The sequence below is a fragment of the Eumetopias jubatus genome, unplaced genomic scaffold (assembly GCF_037043125.1).
Source record: "Eumetopias jubatus isolate StellerSeaLion01/CBP00866 unplaced genomic scaffold, mEumJub1_p1.0 scaffold_14, whole genome shotgun sequence".
NCBI lineage: Eukaryota > Metazoa > Chordata > Mammalia > Carnivora > Otariidae > Eumetopias > Eumetopias jubatus.
The window spans coordinates 94,944,491-94,965,677 of NW_028274820.1; the positions used below are offsets into that span (position 1 = coordinate 94,944,491).

Genomic DNA, 21,187 nt, shown 5'->3' on the forward strand with positions numbered 1-21,187 from the left:
GAAAAAGAGAGGAGTCAAAATAACTACAAAATGTTGACATAAGCAGCTGACAGAACAGAGCTGCCAGTCACTGAGATGAAAGGAATGCAGGAAGAGTAGGCTTGAGGAAAAAGGTCAGGTCCTCAGTGGGAGACATACTAAATTTGAGATATCCATTAGACAATCAAGAGATGTGGAGGATACAGTTGGATATGACAGTTTGGAGTTCAGAGGAAATGAAGTGGCTGGAGACTGGCATATAAATGGTAATTAAATGGTATTTCAAGCCATGAAACTGGATGAGATCACCAAGGGAATGGAGATTCCTGGAGAGTTCCGATATTTATAGAGGGTAAAGAGTTGAAGAACTAGCTGAAAAGGAACAGTGACTAGAAGGAAAACCAGGAGAACACACTTTAAAGCAGTGCTTTTCAAATTTTGACACGCATACAAACCATTTAGGGATTTTGTTAAAATATAGTCTCCAATTCAGTAGATCTGGGTGGCACCTAAAAGGCTCCCAGGTGGTACAGACACTACTCAGACCAGATTCTGAGTAGCTAAGGATTAAAGATGGGTTTCATTGGAGAAGGGTGTGATCAACGGCAGTACAAACAGATGGAGGACTGTGAATCTAACCGCTGGATCTACTACGAGGTATTTCGGTGGAGTACCAGAGCAGAAGCCTGACTGAAGTGGGGGCCAAGATAAAAGGGGAGAAGAGAAATTACAGAGTGAATATCAACAACTCTTCTGAAAAGTTTTACTGTCAAGAAAAGAATGAGGTGATAGCTTGAGTGGGAAATGGAATCAAGAAGGGGACTCCACAACTTTTTTATTATGAAATTAAGTGTAAAGACTGAAAAGAACAGTACAATAATCGCTCTACGCTCTCCACCTAGATTCAACAGTTGTCAACATTCTGCCAAATGTGCATTATAAGAAAGATTTATTATATGTTCTAAAAGTTTTTATTTATTCATTTATTTAAACAATCTCTACATCTAACATGAGGCTTGAACTCATGACCCTGAAATCAAGAGTTGCATGCACTTCCAACTGAATCAGCCAGGCACGCCAAGAAAGATTTTTTAAATAGGAGAAAATCCGGTAGAAAAGGAAAAGCTGAAGATGAATAGGGGAGATTTACTCAAAAGATGTCAGTGAGTAAGGGAAAGAGGATGGGGATCCAGCACACTAAATGCAAGGGATGGCTTTCACTCTTACTACTAAGCCAGAAAAACAGAGCATGAATATAGGTGGGTAGGCAGATGTGGTACGTGATGCTGATTTTCTCAATGAAATGGCAAGCAAGGTCACCAGCTGACTGTTCTTGGAGGAGAGGTGTTGAAGGTTTGAAGATAGAGAAGGTAGGACATCGTCTAGGAGAGAGGAAGAATAAACCATCTTAAAAAAAAAAAAGTATGGTTGCTGTATTACATTAAAGGCCCACTTGAGGTGTTGAAAGGATTGACTAAAATGGAGAAGCAGCAAGGTGTAAAAGAGTGTATCCTGGAGCCAAACTGTTACATGATCTTTCTAAACCCTAGTTTCTTCATAAGTAAATGGAGATAATAGCAGGATGTACCTCACAGGGCTGCTGAGGATTACATGAGGTAGTATACATAAAGTACACAGAATAATGTCTGGCACATAGTTAAGTACCTGCTAAATTCATTACGACATATATAAAAAATCACAGAACACAGCTGGTATAAAAAACAGAGGGAGAGAGTAAGTTACTAGTATGTAGCAGAGGTGGGGTCACAACATACTTACTGACTGGTAAAGATAATATTTTCTGAGTGTTCTACACTGACTCTGTATCCCTACAATAACTTTTATTTTGAAATTAAGAAAAACTGTACCAACCACTCATATTTCTCACCATAATCCTGTTAAAATTTTTACACATTGGCCTTTTTTCAAAGTTTATACTTATAAAAAACTTATGAAAGTAAAACACACCTGTGGAGTCTTTTTTTAATTAAAAGAAACAATCAGAATGTTTTGGTACAGTCAAAGCCCTTCCCTCCTTGATGGCTGTCCCCATCCTGACCCCTTCTGTCATCCTCGCAGACAACTACTACCAGATGTGGTATGTGTCTGCTAATCCTTATTTTAATACGTTGCATACATATATATACCACTCCTAAAAAAATTTACATATATATACAATTTTTTTTTGAAATTTTAAGTGGTCTCATGCTTTAGCTTCTTTTCTCACTTGGCACTATTTTAAAGCTGATACTGATACACATATGCAATTCTTTTCTGCTGTATTCCTTTCTGCAGTATTTTACTTATCCAAGTCCTCTGATGGACATTTGTGTTTCCAATTTTTCACTATTACATATTTTCCTGTGATACATCTCTTCCTATACACATCTTTTTAAAACAAAAGCTGGTGTTTCTTGGGGGTAGGTCAGGGATTTTCTATTTTAACAGATACTTCTGATACGCCCCCAGTATGGCTGGCTGCCTCAGGTGTGTGCCAGTAAGCAATTCCCCCAATCTTTACCAACACATGATTTTGTCAGAATTTAAGTATTTTGCCAATTCCAGTGGGTAAAAATGTTACTTCTTTGTTTTAGTTCGTATTTTTCTGATTATCAGTATCCTCTTTTCTGTTATTCTTATCCACTGGAAAATCATGTTTACTATGGATTACTCCTTAATCAGCTGGAATTGTTTTCAATCATTAATACACATTCACTAACTGTTCAGCTTTAATCTATCCTTCTATCTTTCAACTAAGTTTATATTTAAGTAAGGAAGGCATATTCTTCATTATTTAAAAAAATAGTGAGGATTTATCCCCAAATAATTTTTTATTATCTTTCTTCAGAATATAACACTTTTGTATGTATAACAACAGACCACAACTTTGTCTTGATTTAACATTTAGTAAATTTTCTGACAGAGCTAAATTAAAAATTATACCATAAATATTATACTAAAATTAAAAGTCCTGCAAAAGAAATGGCATGACAAACTGACCATTCCTGAAAGTTTTTTTGGTAACAATATTCTTAAAATACCTTGGTCCTTGGGCTGAAACAATGACTGTCAGGTGAGAAGATGATAAACATACTATACTGACCCTGATTCCTAAAGAGTGGGACTCTCATTAGCATACCCTGAGAACAGCTCTGCTCTCCACAGGGAAATATAGGAATCAGAAATGATCCTTCACTGAGAAGAGAAGAAAAAACCACAAAGAAAAAATGTCACCCATCTGCTTATATTCTGTAATCCAATAAAGGCGACACATTTAAAACTCCCAATGATTCGACTTTCTTAATTACTGAAGGTTTTATACTATGAATGACTAACCCCAGCACCTCATACAATGAATGAGTTAGTATGCTCTTATTCTGCTTATACCCTCTGACTTCAAAATACATTTTAGAAAGGAGTCAGAAAAGATCAACAACATCTGGAAAACATTCAGGGGGCACACTATTTTGAATGAGGGCTTTGCAAAAAGGTACATTATTAGGTAGCTATTTAAATAGTCTATGGACTTATCAGTTAGCTACATCTAGCTTGCTCTGTCCTTTGTTTTGTTTTGTTTTAAATATTTTATTTATTTATCCGAGAGACAGTGAGAGAGAGAGAGCTCACAAGCAGGAGGGAGGGGTGGAGGGAGAAGTGCTCCCCACTGAGCAGGGAGCCCAATGCAGGGCTCGATCCCAGGACCCTGGGATCATGACCTGAGCTGAAGGTAGATGCTTAACTGACTGAGCCACCCAGGCGCCCCTGTTTTGTCCTTTGTGAAATGATGGTGGAGGACAGGGAAGGAGGGATCAGACATTTAAAGGTTTAAATAACTGCAAAGCATATAATTTGCAGTGGACTACAATATCAACATTTTAACATTGTTGCTATTGTTGTTATTATCCGAATGTTCCTTATAAACCATCTATTCTTGCTTTATGAATAAAAACTCTTCTTTCATCTCTGAGGAAAAGAATAGGGTTTTGGGGGAGAGGGGCATCTCTGCTCCTTGTATTGTGTTTGTTTATTCCTAGTTGCCTATTTATTTATTTTTTAAAGACTTTATACATTTATTTGAGAAAGAGCATGAGAAGGGGGGAGCAGAGGGAGAGAGAGAGAGGAGAGAGAGAAGCAGACTCCCCACTGAGCAGAGAGCCCGACATGGGGCTCTATCCCAGGACCCTGAGCTGAAGGCAGACACTGAAAACCAACTGAGTCACCCAGGCACCCTGCTAGTTGCCTTTTTAACTCTCATTTTTTTGGTCTCTGTCATTGGCATCCGAAACTTTTAACACTTGATGTTTGATGATCCAGAGATAATGTCTTACCCAGACTAAGTGAAGGTGCAACAAACTGTCTGAAAGGTTTGAATCTACAGAGGGCTTCTTGTTTTTGAACTTTCCTGTACAGTGATCTAGGTGGAATCTCTGATATGGCTACCTCTGGGTTTTTCCCCCTTGGCTGGTAAGTTTCTTCAGAGAAGACTCTCCCAATCTCCTGCCTGAAGGGGAAGGTCTGACTGCCAGCACTCTGGTAATCACTGAAAAGAGAGTGCTGGGAAACTCTCCATTCATCCTTCAGAAAGCAGTCACTCAGTCCCCCTGTTTCTGGTAAAATACCTATGTCCATGTCCCCAGTCCAGACATAACTGGTTTTCCTCTCTCCAAAGAATAAAAGTCTACTGCCAGGGAAGGGATGAGGCAGTCACCCAGTGACACAGAGCAGGAGACAGGATACAGAGATGATCAGATATGCTTTCTCACTTATGTGCCTTCCCTCTTCTGAAGATACCTGGCACTGCCGATCAGGCTGGTTTTCATTTCCCCCTTGCCACCTAGGGATTTAGCTTTTTTAGGTGTATTAAGTCCACTACCACTTCTCCATTTACTTTCTGGCTTTCAAAATATTGTTTTTGTTTCCTTCCTCTCTGTTGTCTCCCTCCTTATATGTTCATGCTTACAAAAATTCCTTGATTATAGTTTTAGTGGAGTTTCAAGAGACAGCAAAAATCTGTCACCTTAACTGAAAACCCACATCTGCCAAAGCCTTTGGAAACTAAAGATGTGTCAGTATATTTAACTAGTGGCGTGTTATTGTCTTACTAAGAACAGAAAGGAAAAAAGAAAAAAAAAAAAACAGAAAGGAAAAATAGGAACTGTATCTTCTTTGGTTAAAGCTGGTAATAAAACAACTCTTGCTAGAAGGCTTAAAATTTACGACCAGTACTTTTTTAGTATTAAATCTAGGATAAACTGATAGGATGATCTGCATTCATAACCAGGTACACTCGTTATATAGTTACCTAAAAATGTAAGCCAAGTATTTCAGAGTACATAGATGTCAAGGTTATGCTTACAGAACTCAGACTGTAAAGCAATGGGAACATATTGCCTCTTCACTATTCCCCAGACTACAGAACTACTCCATTTTGATAATGTCCTCTCTATGGTTACTTCTTGTCTCTATCAATACTGGCACTTCACTACCCCATCACAATTTCTAATACTGTTCTTTGTTGCCTCTGTTTATAGCAAAAGCTTTTCCCCTTTGTTATTCTTTTATTACTCTTTGACTATTTTCCCTTTCCTTGATATTTTTTTTCTTTTTTAAGATTTTATTTAATTATTTGATAGAGAGAGAGAGCACGAGCAGGGCTAGGAGCAGAGGGAGAAACAGACTCCTTGCTGAGCAGGGAGCCCAACGCAGGACTTGATCCCAGGGCCCCGGGATCATGACCTGAGCCGAAGGCAGACGCATAACCAACTGAGCCACCCAGGCGCCCCGAGAAGTTTTCTTTTAAAAGGTGACATCTGAATAGAGACATAAGGGAGAAGCTCTATGGATATCTGTGGACTAAGTATCCCAAAGAGAAAAATAGCAAGTACAAAGGCTATAAAGAGGGAGCAGGCTTGGCTTGCTGAAGAAACAACGAAGAGACTGGTGGGATGGGAGCAGAATAAGCTTTTTTTTTTCTACCAATGTTCAGTATTTTTGCCAGGGTTTACTCTCTACAAGAGTTTAATATACCTTTCAGATTTGAACAGATTCAGATTCTACCTTATATGAAAGGCTGAGATTATTTTAAGTCTAGAGGGTAAGTGGGACTGTTACTGAATAGGTAATCATTTGCTGTAATAAGCATTTTGGCTGCACACAGGCTTGTAAACACTCTAAATTACAGATATATTGCCCAGTTTGGAGACAGAGACGGTGACAGTTCAATGGGAAGATGTAAGAGCCAGATCTGATTTTGAGTCCTGGTCCTATGCTTACTTGCTCTAAGTGATCTTGAGTCAGAGAGCTCTATATGTCAGTACATAGGTACACTTTTTATCCTTTTATTCTAATTTTAAAATGTAAAAGTAGCATAGTGAATATGGGAAAAGTATAATGGCTTGGGAGTCAGGTTCTGAGTTAAACACCTTTGCTGTTGCTTATTAAATATGCAGCTTTAGACAGTCATTTATTTATTTATTTATTTATTTTTAAAGATTTTATTTATTTGAGAGAGAGAGAGAAAGAGAGCATGAGAGGGAAGAGGGTCAGAGGGAGAAGCAGACTCCCTGCTGAACAGGGAGCCTAGACAGTCATTTAAAAGCCTGAGTTTCCTTATCTGTAAAAGCAAATAAAAATATGTACTTTATAAAAGCAATTTATAAAGATTAAATAACAATGACCTGTGCATGTGAAAGCCATTTGTATACTATAAAATGTAAATTTAAGACACATACATATTTTTAAACTACCCACAGAGCTTTCAAACTTGTATTTTACTCATTTAAAATTTTTCATCTAAGTGCTTTCAAAATTTATTAAGTTTTATCTTTTGATTTATCTCTTCATTTGTACTTAAAGAGTTGCATGCAAAATTTATCCTCCCAGTTGGTTCCCTATTTCGACTGATGATAAATTGTATTCAAGTAACCTTTGATCTTTTAAATTACATAGCAAAATTCAATGGATATGAACAACTCAGCTTGAAATCCTTAAAAAGGAACAAAATGCAGATTTTCATTTAACTTTATTTCACTCATATGACCATTTTGTAATAATAAATATGGGTACATGGAGAAAATAAATTGAAAGGATAACTTAACAATCATTTTGTACACTTCAGTAACTGTTAATGACTTTTCAGTAGGGTTTTTTTTTCTGTTTTTTTTTTTTTTGGCCTGTTTTGTTTTCTGAACCTTCACTGACAAATGACTGCATGCTAAACATAAATTTGCAGTCATGTATTTGCTATCAAATACTTGATATGCGTTTCTGAAGACTGTACTAGAGAGATACTATTTTATTTCTTACTATCATATTGTTAGCCATTAGTTAAAAGTGTCCATTTGTTACTAGACAGTAATTTAAAAAGCAACCCAAAAGAGTATTAGCTAAAACCTTTAAAATCAGTGGTCTTCAAAAATATTTTACAAGAGATTTAACAGAATGGAACTTACTCCATGCCCTGCGCAGTCTGCCGTGCAATATCTATAAGCTTGATCATCTCGAATTTGGTCTCGATGATGTGGAGATGGTGATATAAGCTGGAGCCCTCACACCACTGGGTAACAATAGCTAGTTGGGGCTTTGTTGAATAGCCCATGAAGAGTAGGATATTCACATGTCGAGTTTTCCTATAAAAGGAAAAATGTCAGTAAGTAGCAAAGTTTGATAAACTTCAGCAAATGTTTAAAAAGTGGGCCAAAGCAGACTAATTATCAGTAAGATATTGTTAGAAAAAAGTATTTTAAAAAAGACAATGGAGGGGCGCCTGGGTAGCTCAGTCGGTTAAGCATTCGACTCTTGGTTTTGGCTCAGGTCATGATCTCAGGGTGGTGAGATGGAGCCCTGCCTCCTGCTCTATGCTCCCTGGGCTCCTCGCTCAGTGGGAGTTTGCTTGAGATTCTTTCTCTCTGCCCTTCCTCCCACTCACGTGTGTGTATGCTCTCTCTAAAATAAATAAATAAATCTTTAAAAAAAAGACAACAGAAGGATAAGTTTAGAAATGACTGTAGGAACTGTCTAGTCTAATATCCTACCCCTTTCAGAAAGGTCTTAAATTTTAATATACCTCACAGATGGGCAACTGGAGGTTGCTTAATTACCTTCAATTATGTGAAGTTCATCACTGAGATTAGAGCTTATTTCCCCCACTCCCTTTTTTTTTTGTTTCTTAAGTGGTTCTAGTCTTACAAAGTTCTTTGAGGTTGAAAAAAAATCATTTCCCTACAACTTCCACCACTGGCTTTCCTGTTCTGCTCTCTGGAATAAAATAGAGTAAGTTTGTACCCTCTTGAACATAATGGCCTTCAATGGACCCAAATATCCTCAGTTCTGTTGACTGTTTTTCCCCTAAAAGTTATAGTACCAGAATACTCCTCATCTAAGTTGTCCTTGCCTGGATATACTCTAGTTTGTTAATGTTCCTCAAGTTCCAGGGCTTGATATAATCTTTAAATGTGTTCTGGTAAGTTTAGAATTTTGAGAGTATTATTTTGCTAAGTGGTGATATGATTTCCCATGATCAGAATACTGTATTTCTATTAATTCACTCTAGGATTAATTTTTCCATCAGTTACACCACATAATATTGTACACCACTTGAAGAATATAGTTAAAGACAAAATATACTCAGACAAGCTCCATTTTATCCACTTTTAGTAAAACTGTAAAGCCACCAGCAGCTGTCACTGGAAAACAGAAGATGAAGATAACTTCTTTGGAAAACAGTAATTCACACATGCTCACCTGAGTACTCCTACTTCATTTTTGAAGGCCTGTAACTGCTGAGGTGTGGGTGCTGTCACATTCAACATTTTCACTGCCACATCACCTGAAAAAGAAGTGTTATTCCAAATGTCATTCCAATTTTTTAAACTTAAAAAATATAAAAAAAACTGTTGGGTATTTTCACTAATTACCATGACCTTAAATCCGTATCATTATTAAAGTGCATATAAATGATGACTTCCTAAAATGCATTAATTTTCTAAGGATAAAAACTAAGTGAACAATGATACTCCTATATTAGTATTTCAAAATACCAATCCAAAAAAATAGCCAATGTTGTTTTTCCCCTGGAAATTAATTTAACCAATTAAGTACCCATAGTATTTTCCTGGTTATTTAACAATATTAAACTAGATGCTTTTATTAATTGAATGTTGCAACTACCAATGACAGGCCCAGTGTAGCTTGGCTGAAAGAGAAAACTGCAAAATTTCCTTAGCAGAGTACTTAATATGTTTTTCAAATCCACGGATCACCTTCTTTTGCTTAGGAAAATTATTTAAATTGTAATTTAAAAAAACACAATTTCATGTGAAACAGGTAGAACGCTTACACACTGCCAGTGGATGTGTAAAATGGTACAACCGCTTGAAAGACTTCTGGCAGCATCTACTAAAACTGAACATATGTATATCCACTGGTCCCACAATTCTTTCTTAGGTATATACCCAGCAAAAACGGAACATATGTTCACCATACATGTACTAAGAATATTCACAGCAGCAGTATTCATATTAGCCCTAAACTGGAAACTATTCAAATGCTCATCATACAGTAGAGATCGAAAAAGAAATCATGGTATAGTCACACAATGAATACTACACAGAGAATGACCTACAACCACACACAATAATACAGATGAATCTTGTACTTTTTTACAGATATATTATACTTTGATGTAATTATTGATTTTTCCTGATTATCAAAGTAAGATAGTAAAAAAGATTTTGAGAACATAAAATCAAAATCACTTATAATCTGTCACTCAGAAATGATCATTGTTAACATACTGATAAACATCCTATTAGGCTTTTATATGTATGCAATGTGAATATTTATGAATACATATGAAAAGATAACCTAAAAAGATATATATTAAAATATTGATGGTCATTTTTAATTTTGTTATATATTTATTTCTAGGTAGTATCATAATATGAAGTATTACACATGCTGCTTTGTAAAATTCAATATACCACGGACAGCTTTCTGTATCAATAAACAGAGATCTATCACACTATTTCATGTCTATAGAATCATATATGCAGATTATCAATTTATCCTGTCCTCTATTAATGAACAGGTAAGTTTATTTCCAGTTTCCATCAATATTAAGTCTCTAATGAATATACTTGCACACACATCTGTTTGTTTCTGTCCAATTAGTTGTAGTTCTATAAATGGAATTGTTAGCTCAACATACATATTGACAAAGTGCCCTCTGGAAAATCTGTAACAATTTATTTTTCTACCAGCAGTGTTACAATCACAGTTATAAACATGGTCAATTAAAAAAAACATATCTGTCCACTTGAGAAGCAAATAATGATTTCTAGTTTTTGATTTTGCAATTCTTTGATAACTAGTGAGGCTAAACATTTTAATATGTTTATTGGCTATTTCCTCCTTTGGTAAGTACACTTTTAATGTTTACTTGTGGTTTATAATACAAAGAAAATCAGCAAAAAAACTTCTAAAAGACAAAAAAATCTCAGGGCATAGCTCTCCTAGAGAATTATCTTTAAAAATTATTACTCTAATGGTAAGAGTCCTGGTTGCTATGAATCCAGTTTTTTATTTCCCATAATTTTTGTTAGAAACCCTTTGGAGGACTCTTGAATCTGATCAAAATAGCTTAATGATGCAAACAGTAAATATTCCCTTTGATATTTTTCTATAGAAGTTGTTAAACATGTCCCGTTTTAATTTGTGTGTCACTGTATTACATACATACCGTGCCACTTTCCCTTGTAGACTGTCCCAAATGACCCAGATCCAATTCTCTGTCCCACTGTGATCTGCCCATCAGGAATCTCCCAATCATCACTTGAATCCCGTCTACCAAGGGTTTTCTTGGTAAAATTTGTGCAAAAGTCATGCCAAAGCAAACAAAAAAGAGAGCAAAAATCAGTGTGTGGGAATGCTTTAAGCAAAAAGCTATCAGCTCTTACATTTATTTCATTAAGGGAATTCTTCACATACTGACATATCATACATCACTATATATCATACAATCCAAAAGGTGACATTACATTTAGCCATGACTTATAAAACAAAAGAACTTAGAGGAAAAAAGATATCATATATTCTCACCATTCGATTCCTATCTTCTGAGGATGAAGATGATTTCCTTTCCCGCTGAGGTCCTGGAGATTTCTGTAACGCTTTTACATTAGTGAGTGAGCCAGGCAATGAGGCAGGGGGGGTGGCAGACAAACCTGTGGTTGATCCTAAGTTAGTGAAATGAAAAACATATCTATTAAAGGAGGATCAAGGTCATTAATTTATTGGGGGCAGAGGGTGGGGACAGATTTAGACTTCTTTTAAAAATGCAGCGTATCTTTAAATATACACCTTTTGGAAATGACAGGCCAAGAAAGAGTCTTCATTTGGTGATTTGCACTATAATTTCTATTAGTTTTCTGGCCAATTTAATGACTTTTAAAACATCTGATTACAGATACAAACTCTGCTTATTGGTACAGAGTGCAGAAGAAAAATAATCCTTCTAAAGTAAGAGATCAATACTAAAACAATACTCTCAAGTTTTTGTTTCTTTGATAAAAAGAAGTAAAATCAATTTAAAAACATCCTTGTAACTATTTTATGTTACCTCAACAGCCAATCAATATAAAAACAGATGGAAACTCCTAAAAGGAAATATAATAATGGCCTTAATGTTAAGAATATCTGGCTCTGTCATTTTAGCCACTAAAACTTTAAAAATCCTATACTATTTAACTCAAATAGTTAGAAATATTGGTCAGTTCATTGGTTCCTGGATTCCTATTCTACTAAACAAAGATTATTTGTTACCTATACAACAAAGTTAATATAAACAAAGCCAAGCAGGTTTCTCAAGATTTTCTGAAAAAATCACTACCCATACAGAGTCAGAGCAAAGTAAGTGCTATGGCCTCTTGGCCAATTTACTACAAATGGAAATATCCTATCAACCAAGTGAGCCCAACAGGTACACTGTAAGTAGACTCAGTTGGCAGGGCCGCATCCTTTTCCAAATGCTGACTAAGCAAAAATCTCAAGTTCATCTACCTGGTTTAGAGGAGTTTAGGCCAATGACTCTTGGTAGGGCCTGAGTATAGCTAAGTAGAACTGAGATGTCCAATAATATCTGCATATACAGAACAAAAAGATCTCCAGAGAATCTTTTTTTTTTTTAAAGAAGATTATTATTTGGGGGTAGGGAGGTGTCACTATCTTTCAAAGAATAAGGATACCAATGACTATATTTCAATGTTAAAACTATAGAATTTTATCATTACTGCATCACACATGTCATCATGTGGAATTTCCATGATCTAACATGCAATTTTCTAAGAGAAAATGGCATCTGCAATGTCTTTAACTGGAGCATAATCCATTTCCATTGATAACTTTCAACATCCTAAAGCCTTAACTGCTTGCTCAGGCCTCATAATCCTGATCTACTGAGGACGGCACTGTACTACTTATTTCAGTCACACTACTCAGCACTATAGGACTTCTAGCCCATTCTATGGATTTTATGAGAAACAGTTGGGTTGAGAGAGCAAAACTCTGAAACACCACCACTACATTCAGAATAAGTAACAGACACTAGCAAAAGCCAGTAAATGTAATTCTTTAAAAATATCTACAGCAAGATACTTGTCTGAATTTTGACTTAAATCTTTGAAAATCAGTTTAACTGCTAATTAAAGGCAAGATGAAATGGAAGAGTGAAATTATACTGTTAGCTTTCCCCCTCATATTAGGGCATAAGTGAGAGTGTCAACCCTGAAATTTTCTAAAGTATGCTAAAATATCCCAAATATATTATAGACCTTTTTTAATGCTCCCTACCTTTGATATAATATAAGATGTACATGTCCTACATTTTAAAAAAGAACCCTGCTATTACAGAAAAATAAAGCCAAAAGTCTAGCAAAATCTCCTAACTGGGATTTCCATTTTTACTTTTTTAAAAACCACACAAATTGATAACAAATATTAATAGTCATAAAGGCTACTGACTAAATAGATTAAAATAAAAGTAATTCAGATTGAAGGACACTCCCGCCCCAACATACATTATTTATTGCCACCCACTGAGTTTAAGAAGTTATCAAGACCAAAAAGTAAGTAATATAACAAAAAACAAGATGGACATCTCAGCTCAGAATTTTCTTGCTTTTAAAAATTTACGACAGATAGCATACAGAAAGCTTGTGGTAGTGAGTATGTGTGAGAAGCACATTCAGAGCATTCCAGCCAGGCCAAGCAGAAATTTAGTACTGAAAACTCTCACACTTACAAACACACGCTGTGAGGGTGAGGCACAAACAGTATCTGTAGTTTATATTTAGTTTGCTTTGGGTGAAAACAAGAAAGAAGAGCCCAACTACCTCTGAACACTGGGCCAGGCTCAAAATCAAACACTATTTCACTGGGGACAGAATGTAGGAGGGGACTGGGAGTCCGGGATTGGCATTTCCGAAGACAGCGCATCAGCTGGTTCAAAGGGGCTGTTAGAAGAGAAAGAGAGGGGCAGGCAAACACAGGAAGACAGACACACAGAAGAAATGAAAGAAGTCATGGGAATAAATGAGCTGAAGCCTGCTTCACAAAATAATTCTGGATGTCTAAAAAATTCTGCTTGTTTTCATAAAATCCCAATGACTTTATAAAGTGACTCATAGAAAGGACAAGAAATGCCATTTGATTTTTGGTACTATGCAGGCAGTTTTTATGACTAAGTTAACTCTGTGATGCTAACATGATGGCAACATTTAAATGCTGGATGTACTGGGCAAAATTATCAAAAGCCACTGTTATTAAGACATATGAAAGTCAAACTGGCAGCAACATTAATTGGCGGGTTCACGGAATAACAAATGGAAAAAAACTACAACTTTTTAAACTACAGGCTAAAGTGAACACTAAATCCAGTATATAAGGCAGGGTTATCATTGTGGCAGGTTCACAGGTATACAGAAACATAACAAAGATGGTTTATACAATGTTTATTCAATATAAAATATCTTTAAGTCTGGGCTTAGATATTTTGAAGACAGAGCAGGTCACAGTGAAGAGACTGACTCAACAAGATAAACAGGTTCTGCAGGTCTTCCTTATTAGATAGAAGACAGCTGAAAAAGCAAGCATGGAGGGCCACCTGGAAGAAATCTTCAAGATAGTTTCAAATACCATTTTTGGGAAAACATTATATAGGGGTAAAATCTTACTTTAGAAGTACTTTCTTAAGCAATGTTTTATGTCCCCAATTTTCACAGAGTGCTAGAGTGAATATCTGATGAAAATTCTGTAAGAAATCTCAACTCAATTTCTCATTTACTTATTTTATATCCTGGACTAATAAGAGGACAATATGATTTCTATTAGGGTCTATTCTATACAATGTGCATTCCAAATCCTTCTAGAAAGCTGAAGAGAAGACGCTGACAATTCTAACAAACTGAGAAGTTGTGACAGGCAATCTAAGGGATTCTTCCTAAGAATGAAATAGGAAAATAAGTTTTAACTGATTCTAAGCTCAATCGTTAACAATTAGTGGTATTAGTGGAGGCTCCCAAAGGAAATTTAGCGTCTTGAGTTTTCGAGATGGTTAGAAATCAGTAAAGTGGGTAAAACAGTTAAGGCTCTTTGATGATTTTAAAATTGTGGACAGTACATTTAAGACTCCCTTTTCTGTCCTCTTTTTCTCTACTCATCTTATAAATCAGTTAAAATTTTATTAGATATAAATGATAAATAATAAAGAAAAGCAAAAAATATCTGGGGCTTTCTCTACACATTTTTCTCTGTGTCTGTGTTTCATGGAAGAAGCAAATATAAAGGAGACAAGCAGCAAAGCAATTGCATTTTTCTCTGAGTTTTTTTTTTTTAAATGGAAATCACTACTTACCTCCATCACTACGAAACCCTTGGTCTCTAATCAAGTCCTACAAATAAACAGTAATGGATATTTATTCAAAGCATATGGTAAGAAAGTAATAACAACACTCAACTTTTCACTAACCATTAACAGAGAGGTAAATTCAAAATAATACCTATCTTAATAATGACTTCACAAAACAGAAAGAATATGAAATTAGCTGGTCAACATGATAAAATAAACATTTGGAAGCACTTCCAACCTAACCCTATATTGAAGGGATAATTAGTCCTGATCAAATGCTGAAATCCATTTCAGGCCATTCAAAACCAATGGCTGTGTCACTTCTTAAAAAAAAATTCTACCGGCACATGTTAAGAGCCATAAAATGTTCATACCCTTTGATCCTGTAATTCCACTTCTGGGAATTTTTCCTAAGGAAATAATTCAGAAGAAAAAATGATATGCACAAGGATGTCCAGTGCAGCATTATTCATCATACTAAAAAAATCAGAAATAATTATTTCCCTATTATAGACATACTAACATTTGGGTTGAATAAATTATGGTGCATCAATTTAATAAGTATTATGCAGCTACTGAAATAATTATGAAGCTTATATTGTGAAACATGTTTACAATATGATAAAAAAATAAAATTAAATGTACATTGATTACAATTATAAAAATACAGATGTATAAGGAAACATGAGAAGGGAAAAAATCAAAATGGCTCAAACAAGGGTTTTGTTAAAATCTGTCCTTATGATTAAAACATAGCTTCTTACAACAGATAATATTGGGGCTGGGGAGGGACAAGCCTACTGGCAATGCAATGCAATTTGGACCTTCATAGGTAGAACTTCGTTTTTTACCTAGTTTAACTTAAATATGAGGGATTGAATGGCCCCAAATGTCTCTAAACAGGCTCAAAGGCTCTCTGCAAACAGGCAGCTTTTTGTTTACAAGACCTAAATTCCACAGATGCATTTCTCTCATATTCAATGTATTATATAAAGCCTTCAACATCTTCTACAGAATAACCAACAACTACTTATATATCTGGCAAACAAGGTGCTAGGTATTAGGGGTTGTGTGGCTACCAATAAATATAAAATCCTGGTGGTGTCACTAACTTTCTGTGTTCTTGAGAGCTTGTAATCTAAGTGGAAGAAAGACATACAAACATGGAAATTAAATAATATAAGAATAATAGCTCAAGAAAACAAAAGAGGTGCCAAAGATGCTTAGTTAACTGCCAAATAAATAGTATGGGTGAAAAGATTTTTTTTTTAAGATTTTATTTATTCATTTGACAGAGAGAGAGAGCACATGCAGGGGGGAAGTGGTAGGCAGAGGGAGAGGGAAAAGCAGGCTTCCCGCAAGGCGGGGAGCGCAACACAGGGCTAGATCCCAGGACCCTGGGATCATGACCTAAGCCCAAGACAGACGCTTAACCGATTGACCCACCCAGGCGCCCCACGTGAAAAGATTCTTAGTGCTACACAAGTTCAAAGGATAAGTAACTATAAGCCCTGATCACTGGTGAAGCATTTCAAGAGATGAGCTATGAGTTGGGGTCTGAGGGATAGAGAGGAATGTAGAGGGGCGGGAACAGAGGACCTACTGTACAGAAAGAACAAGACAAAGGCAGAAAGGCCACATCCCTTTCCTTTTTGCTGCACCAGCCTTGTGACTCCCCATAACCAGGGATCAGCCAATTTTGGCTTTTTCCACTCTTACTGCACCATAAACTTCTACTTTTCAATCTGTTCTTAAAGCTCCTTAACAATCTTTTTATTTGTTCTAGGTTAAAGAGGCTCTTCTATTATTCCAATACTGGCTATTTCAAACTCTTTCTCATCTCCCATAGTTCCTTTCCTACTTATTATTTTTTCCCTTTAGCACGATAGAGAAAACAGAAGCCATCAGAGAACATTCTATTCTGCCCCTATATTTACGAATATTTGCACAGTAATGTTAGCTATAACTTCTGAATTCTTACTATGTGCAAGGCACAGTAAGAATTTTCAAACCACTGTAAGAGGCAGACACTTCTAGCTTCAAGGTTAAGTCATTTGCCCAAGATCATACAGCCTGTAAAGAGCTGCAGAGTTCTAGCTATGTCCATCTTTAATTCCTCATAGCCTCTAAGGAACTTTGTTTCCACATTAAAGGAACTTTACTGTATCAATTATTCCCTATCTTGTTATTTTCAACCTCTCTCTTGCTTCTTCCCCTCAAGTTACAGATATGCATAAGACTCTCACCTTAAAAACAAGTGTCCCTCAAACCTGCTTTAATCTACAGCCCCTGTTCCTTTACAGTGAAGCTTCTCAAAACTGACACTTAACTCACATCTTCACCTGCCTTGCTCTCCTCCACCAACCCTCTAAAGTAGTTCTCAATGAAGTCAAAATGACAAAATGATATAGTCCAATAGTCATTTTCAGTCCTTATCACATTTGAGTCTCACTGGCAACTGACATCAACTACTTCAGCATTCTTGAAGTCCCTTTTGCTTCTGCAACACTACTTTCTCTTATCTGAAGTTAGACTTAGGAAGAGCAGCCCACAAAAGAGACACAAAACGACAGTCTCTGCCTGGACCTCAAATGTTAATAATATTCAATGGGGCTGCATATTCTACCCTACATTCTACCCTATATTCTACATATACTGAGTAATATCATTTACACTCATGGTTTTAACTGACAAATATGCTAATTACTCCAAAATCTGTATCTCTACTCAAGGTCCTTATATTTAACTGCTACCTTTTTTTTTTTACGGTTTTATTCATTTATTTGACAGAGAGAGACAGTGAGAGAGGGAACACAGCAGGGGGAGTGGGAGAGGGAGAAGCAGGCTTCCCGCTGAGCAGGGAGCCCGATGAGGGGCTCGATCCCAGCCTGAGCCGAAGGCAGACGCTTAATGACTGAGCCACCCAGGCGCTACTGGACTTCTACACCAGTAAAGTCCCTCAGAAATCTTACTGTCAAAATGTTCAAAGTAATAGTTACCATTTTCATTTCTACAAGTCCTGTTCTTCTTCCTTTGGTGTTTCCTATCCTAATGAATGGAATAAATACTGTCTATTCACCCAAGCCAGAGAAATGTGGGCATTATCTTCTACCTCTCATCTCTTTCAACCCTTTCTTCTACTACCTTACAGAAGAGTGGTTAAGCATAAACAGGAAAAAGCAGGTTTTTACCCCATTTCAATCATTTATCAGTGATGAGATCTTGGGAAGTTTCTTAACCTCCCCAAATCTAATTTTCTCAACAGTAAAATAAGAATAAAAATAGTACTTAACCCAAGAGTGTTTATGGGGACAGAGTAAGAAAATTTACATAAAGCTCTTAGTACAGTACTTGCCATAGAGTAAGCATACATAAACAGTAGGCATTTTCAATATCATTCCTAACAGTTTTGCCTACAAATCTCTCATGAATTCAAGACTCTTCCAGAATATAGAGCTGAGCACTTTCTCTCTCACTCAAAATTTTTCAAACTCTCTACTACCAACTCCTACAGAGACCTTAAAGTAAGACACAATGCCTTTCAGTATGGACTCTACCTACCTAGTTGTCTTCTACCATTCCCTACCCTTCTCCCGAGTCCTAAACTCCTACAATATCAACTATTAATTACATCCCATGCAAAGGTACTTCCATACTTTTGCACATACTATTTCCTTAACAAATGTCCTTTCTTTTTAAAACCCCCACTGAGTGTCCTTAATCAACTACGCATTCATCTTTTATAATGTGGATTAAATGTTATCCTTTCTCTGTTAAATATTCCTATATACAACAATGTAGAGTTTATTACCCTCTTCTATAAACTACCACTATATATTTTTAATGTCTATTTATTTATATGTCTGATTCATCCATTAGACTATGACCTCTTTGAGGTCAAAGACCATACTATAATTCATCCTTAATTCCCAGTTGTCATAGTGCCTATCCCAGAGCCAATATTGCCAAATATGTCAAAAACAAGTCAAAACAACCTTGTTTACTAGAATAATAAATGATAATGATTGGAGCTGAATGAAATGACTGAAACTGAATGAAAATGCTAAAGAATTTATATATTATCTTAAAATCAGTGCAAAGCAAAGAAAGTTGTGGAACAAGGAAACAGATGATGATAGAGGTATAAAAAAGTCCAGAGGGAAATAGTCTAAAACGATGTTAGTATTGAAAGTAAAAATGGCTACAATTTTGAACATAATGAGAATAGACCTAACTTAGAAGATCTGATTTCTTATTTCACAATCTCATTATTCCCATATTTCCCTCTCCTACATTTTCTTCCTTTGTATTCAGGTCTAACTAGATAAAGGAAGACCTTATTAGTTGAGAAAAATTGGTATTAGTAAAAGGCCACTTAAAATGAATCCAATAAAAATAGAGAAAAAAATTTCAAAGTAAAAAGTGGGAACAAAGTCCAGAATTTAGAAATTTATCTTGAAAAATGAAATTAAAATTTATAATAAAGTTTTTCTTTTACATTTAATAAAAACTTTTTTTTAAGATTTTATTTATTTATTTGACAGAGACACAGCAAGAGAGGGAACACAAGCAGGGGGAGTGGGAGAGGGAGAGGCAGGCTTCCCGCAGAGCAGAGAGCCCAATGCGGGGCTCGATCCCAGGACCTGGGATCATGACCTGAGCCAAAGGCAGAAACTTAACGACTGAGCCACTCAGGTGCCCCATAAATTTTGTTATTTTTTAAAGATTTATTTATTTGAGAGAGGGGGGTGGGGGGAAGGGAAGAAGGAGAGAGAGAATCCTGAAGCAGACTCCACGCTGAGCCCGATGCGATGTAGGGCTTGATCCCAGGACGCTGAGATCATGACCTGAGCTGAAATCAAGAGTTGGCCACCCAGGGGCGCCTGGGCGGGTCAGTCATTAAACGTCTGCCTTCGGCTCAGGTCGTGATCCCAGGGTCCTGGGATCAAGCCTCACATCGGGCTCCCTGCTCTGCGGGGAAGCCTGTTTCTCCCTCTCCCACTCCCCCTGCTTGTGTTCCCCCTCTCGCTATGTCTCTGTCAAATAAATAAATAAAATCTTAAAAAAAAAAAGAGTTGGCCACCCAACTGACTGAGTCACACAAGTGCCCCAATAAATTTTAAGTTAACAGGGCGCCTGGGTGGCTCAGTTGGTTAAGCGACTGCCTTCAGCTCAGGTCATGATCCTGGAGTCCCGGGATCGAGTCCCACATTGGGCTCCCTGCTCAGCAGGGAGTCTGCTTCTCCCTCTGACCCTCTTCCCTCTCATGCTCTCTATCTCTCATTCTCTCTCTCTCAAATAAATAAATAAAATCTTTAAAAAAAATAAATTTTAAGTTATCATTTCAATATGCTAATTCTCAGAACACAGAAATCAAGTTTTTTTTTGTTCATAATACAAAAGTTTTGATAGAACAAACTGAAATCCTCAATTTCATATTCATCTTTTACATCACAGGCATAATCATTTTTATAAAAATTGTAGGGGTATCTGGGTGACTCAGTCAGTTAAATAGCTGACTCTTGGTTTTGGCTCAGGTTATGATCACAGGGTCCTGAGATGGAGCCCTCCCTGTGCTGGGCTCTGCACTCAGCGGGGCAATCTGCTTGAGGGTTCTCTCCCTCTGCCTCTGTCCCTTTACCTGCTCATGCTCTCTCTCTTTCTTTGAAATCAATCAATCTTTATAAAAATTTTAGAGGGCTTCATCAATTCCCTGAAGGGCCTCTATCAATCCTTTGATACTTAAATTATTTTCATTTGAAGAGCCTATTATATTGTCATCTTTATGTTTCTTTTCTATTATTAACTGGACTAATTTAATTCTACTGTAGTCCTTATTTCTCAATGGCTTTTTGTAATTTCAGTAGTTCTCCAAAGTCCTTTTTCACGGTCTTCATAAAAGCCTTAAAATCTTTCCTTTTTTTTTGCCAGATTTGCAATCAATTTGCATTATGTTTTCATTGAAATGTTGGATAATGATGTAAGGGGATTGGAATGCAAACTGGTATTAGATGGGGAGGGATGTTTGTGTGGGGACTAATATTAAAGTAGTCTGTTAATAAATCAATATTTTCCTGTTAGGACAATTTTTGCTTCTCTACTCAACCTTATAACTCTGAGGACTCACATAAGGAATGCCTGTAAAATAAGAACAATTCCTATCTTCTAACACACAAGTAACCACCTCACTAATTCTAGTACCCTGTTTACTTGGGGAAACAGTTTTAACTTCTTTTTTATTTTTATTATTTGTTTATTTATTTTTAACTTCCTTTTTAAATATAATTACTTTCCAAGGCAAACAAG

At 36.3% G+C, this 21,187-nt stretch overlaps 1 protein-coding gene across 5 annotated transcripts in view; it reads right to left on the reverse strand.

Moving 5' to 3' along the window:
* The window catches only part of BRAF (B-Raf proto-oncogene, serine/threonine kinase), a 180,039-nt gene that overhangs the window by 28,429 nt on the left and 130,423 nt on the right, over nucleotides 1-21,187 (reverse strand). For 4 of the 5 annotated variants that reach the window (XM_028106169.2, XM_028106168.2, XM_088018584.1 and 1 more), the window contains 5 exons: nucleotides 14,888-14,924; nucleotides 11,077-11,213; nucleotides 10,718-10,835; nucleotides 8,722-8,806; nucleotides 7,431-7,607 (listed from right to left, as the gene is read on the reverse strand). In XM_028106169.2, the coding sequence (XP_027961970.1) occupies nucleotides 7,431-7,607; nucleotides 8,722-8,806; nucleotides 10,718-10,835; nucleotides 11,077-11,213; nucleotides 14,888-14,924 (554 nt within the window). Of the gene's footprint in view, nucleotides 1-7,430; nucleotides 7,608-8,721; nucleotides 8,807-10,717; nucleotides 10,836-11,076; nucleotides 11,214-13,367; nucleotides 13,488-14,887; nucleotides 14,925-15,255; nucleotides 15,292-21,187 lie in introns of all 5 variants that reach the window. The other variant, XM_088018585.1, reaches the window with a different exon arrangement.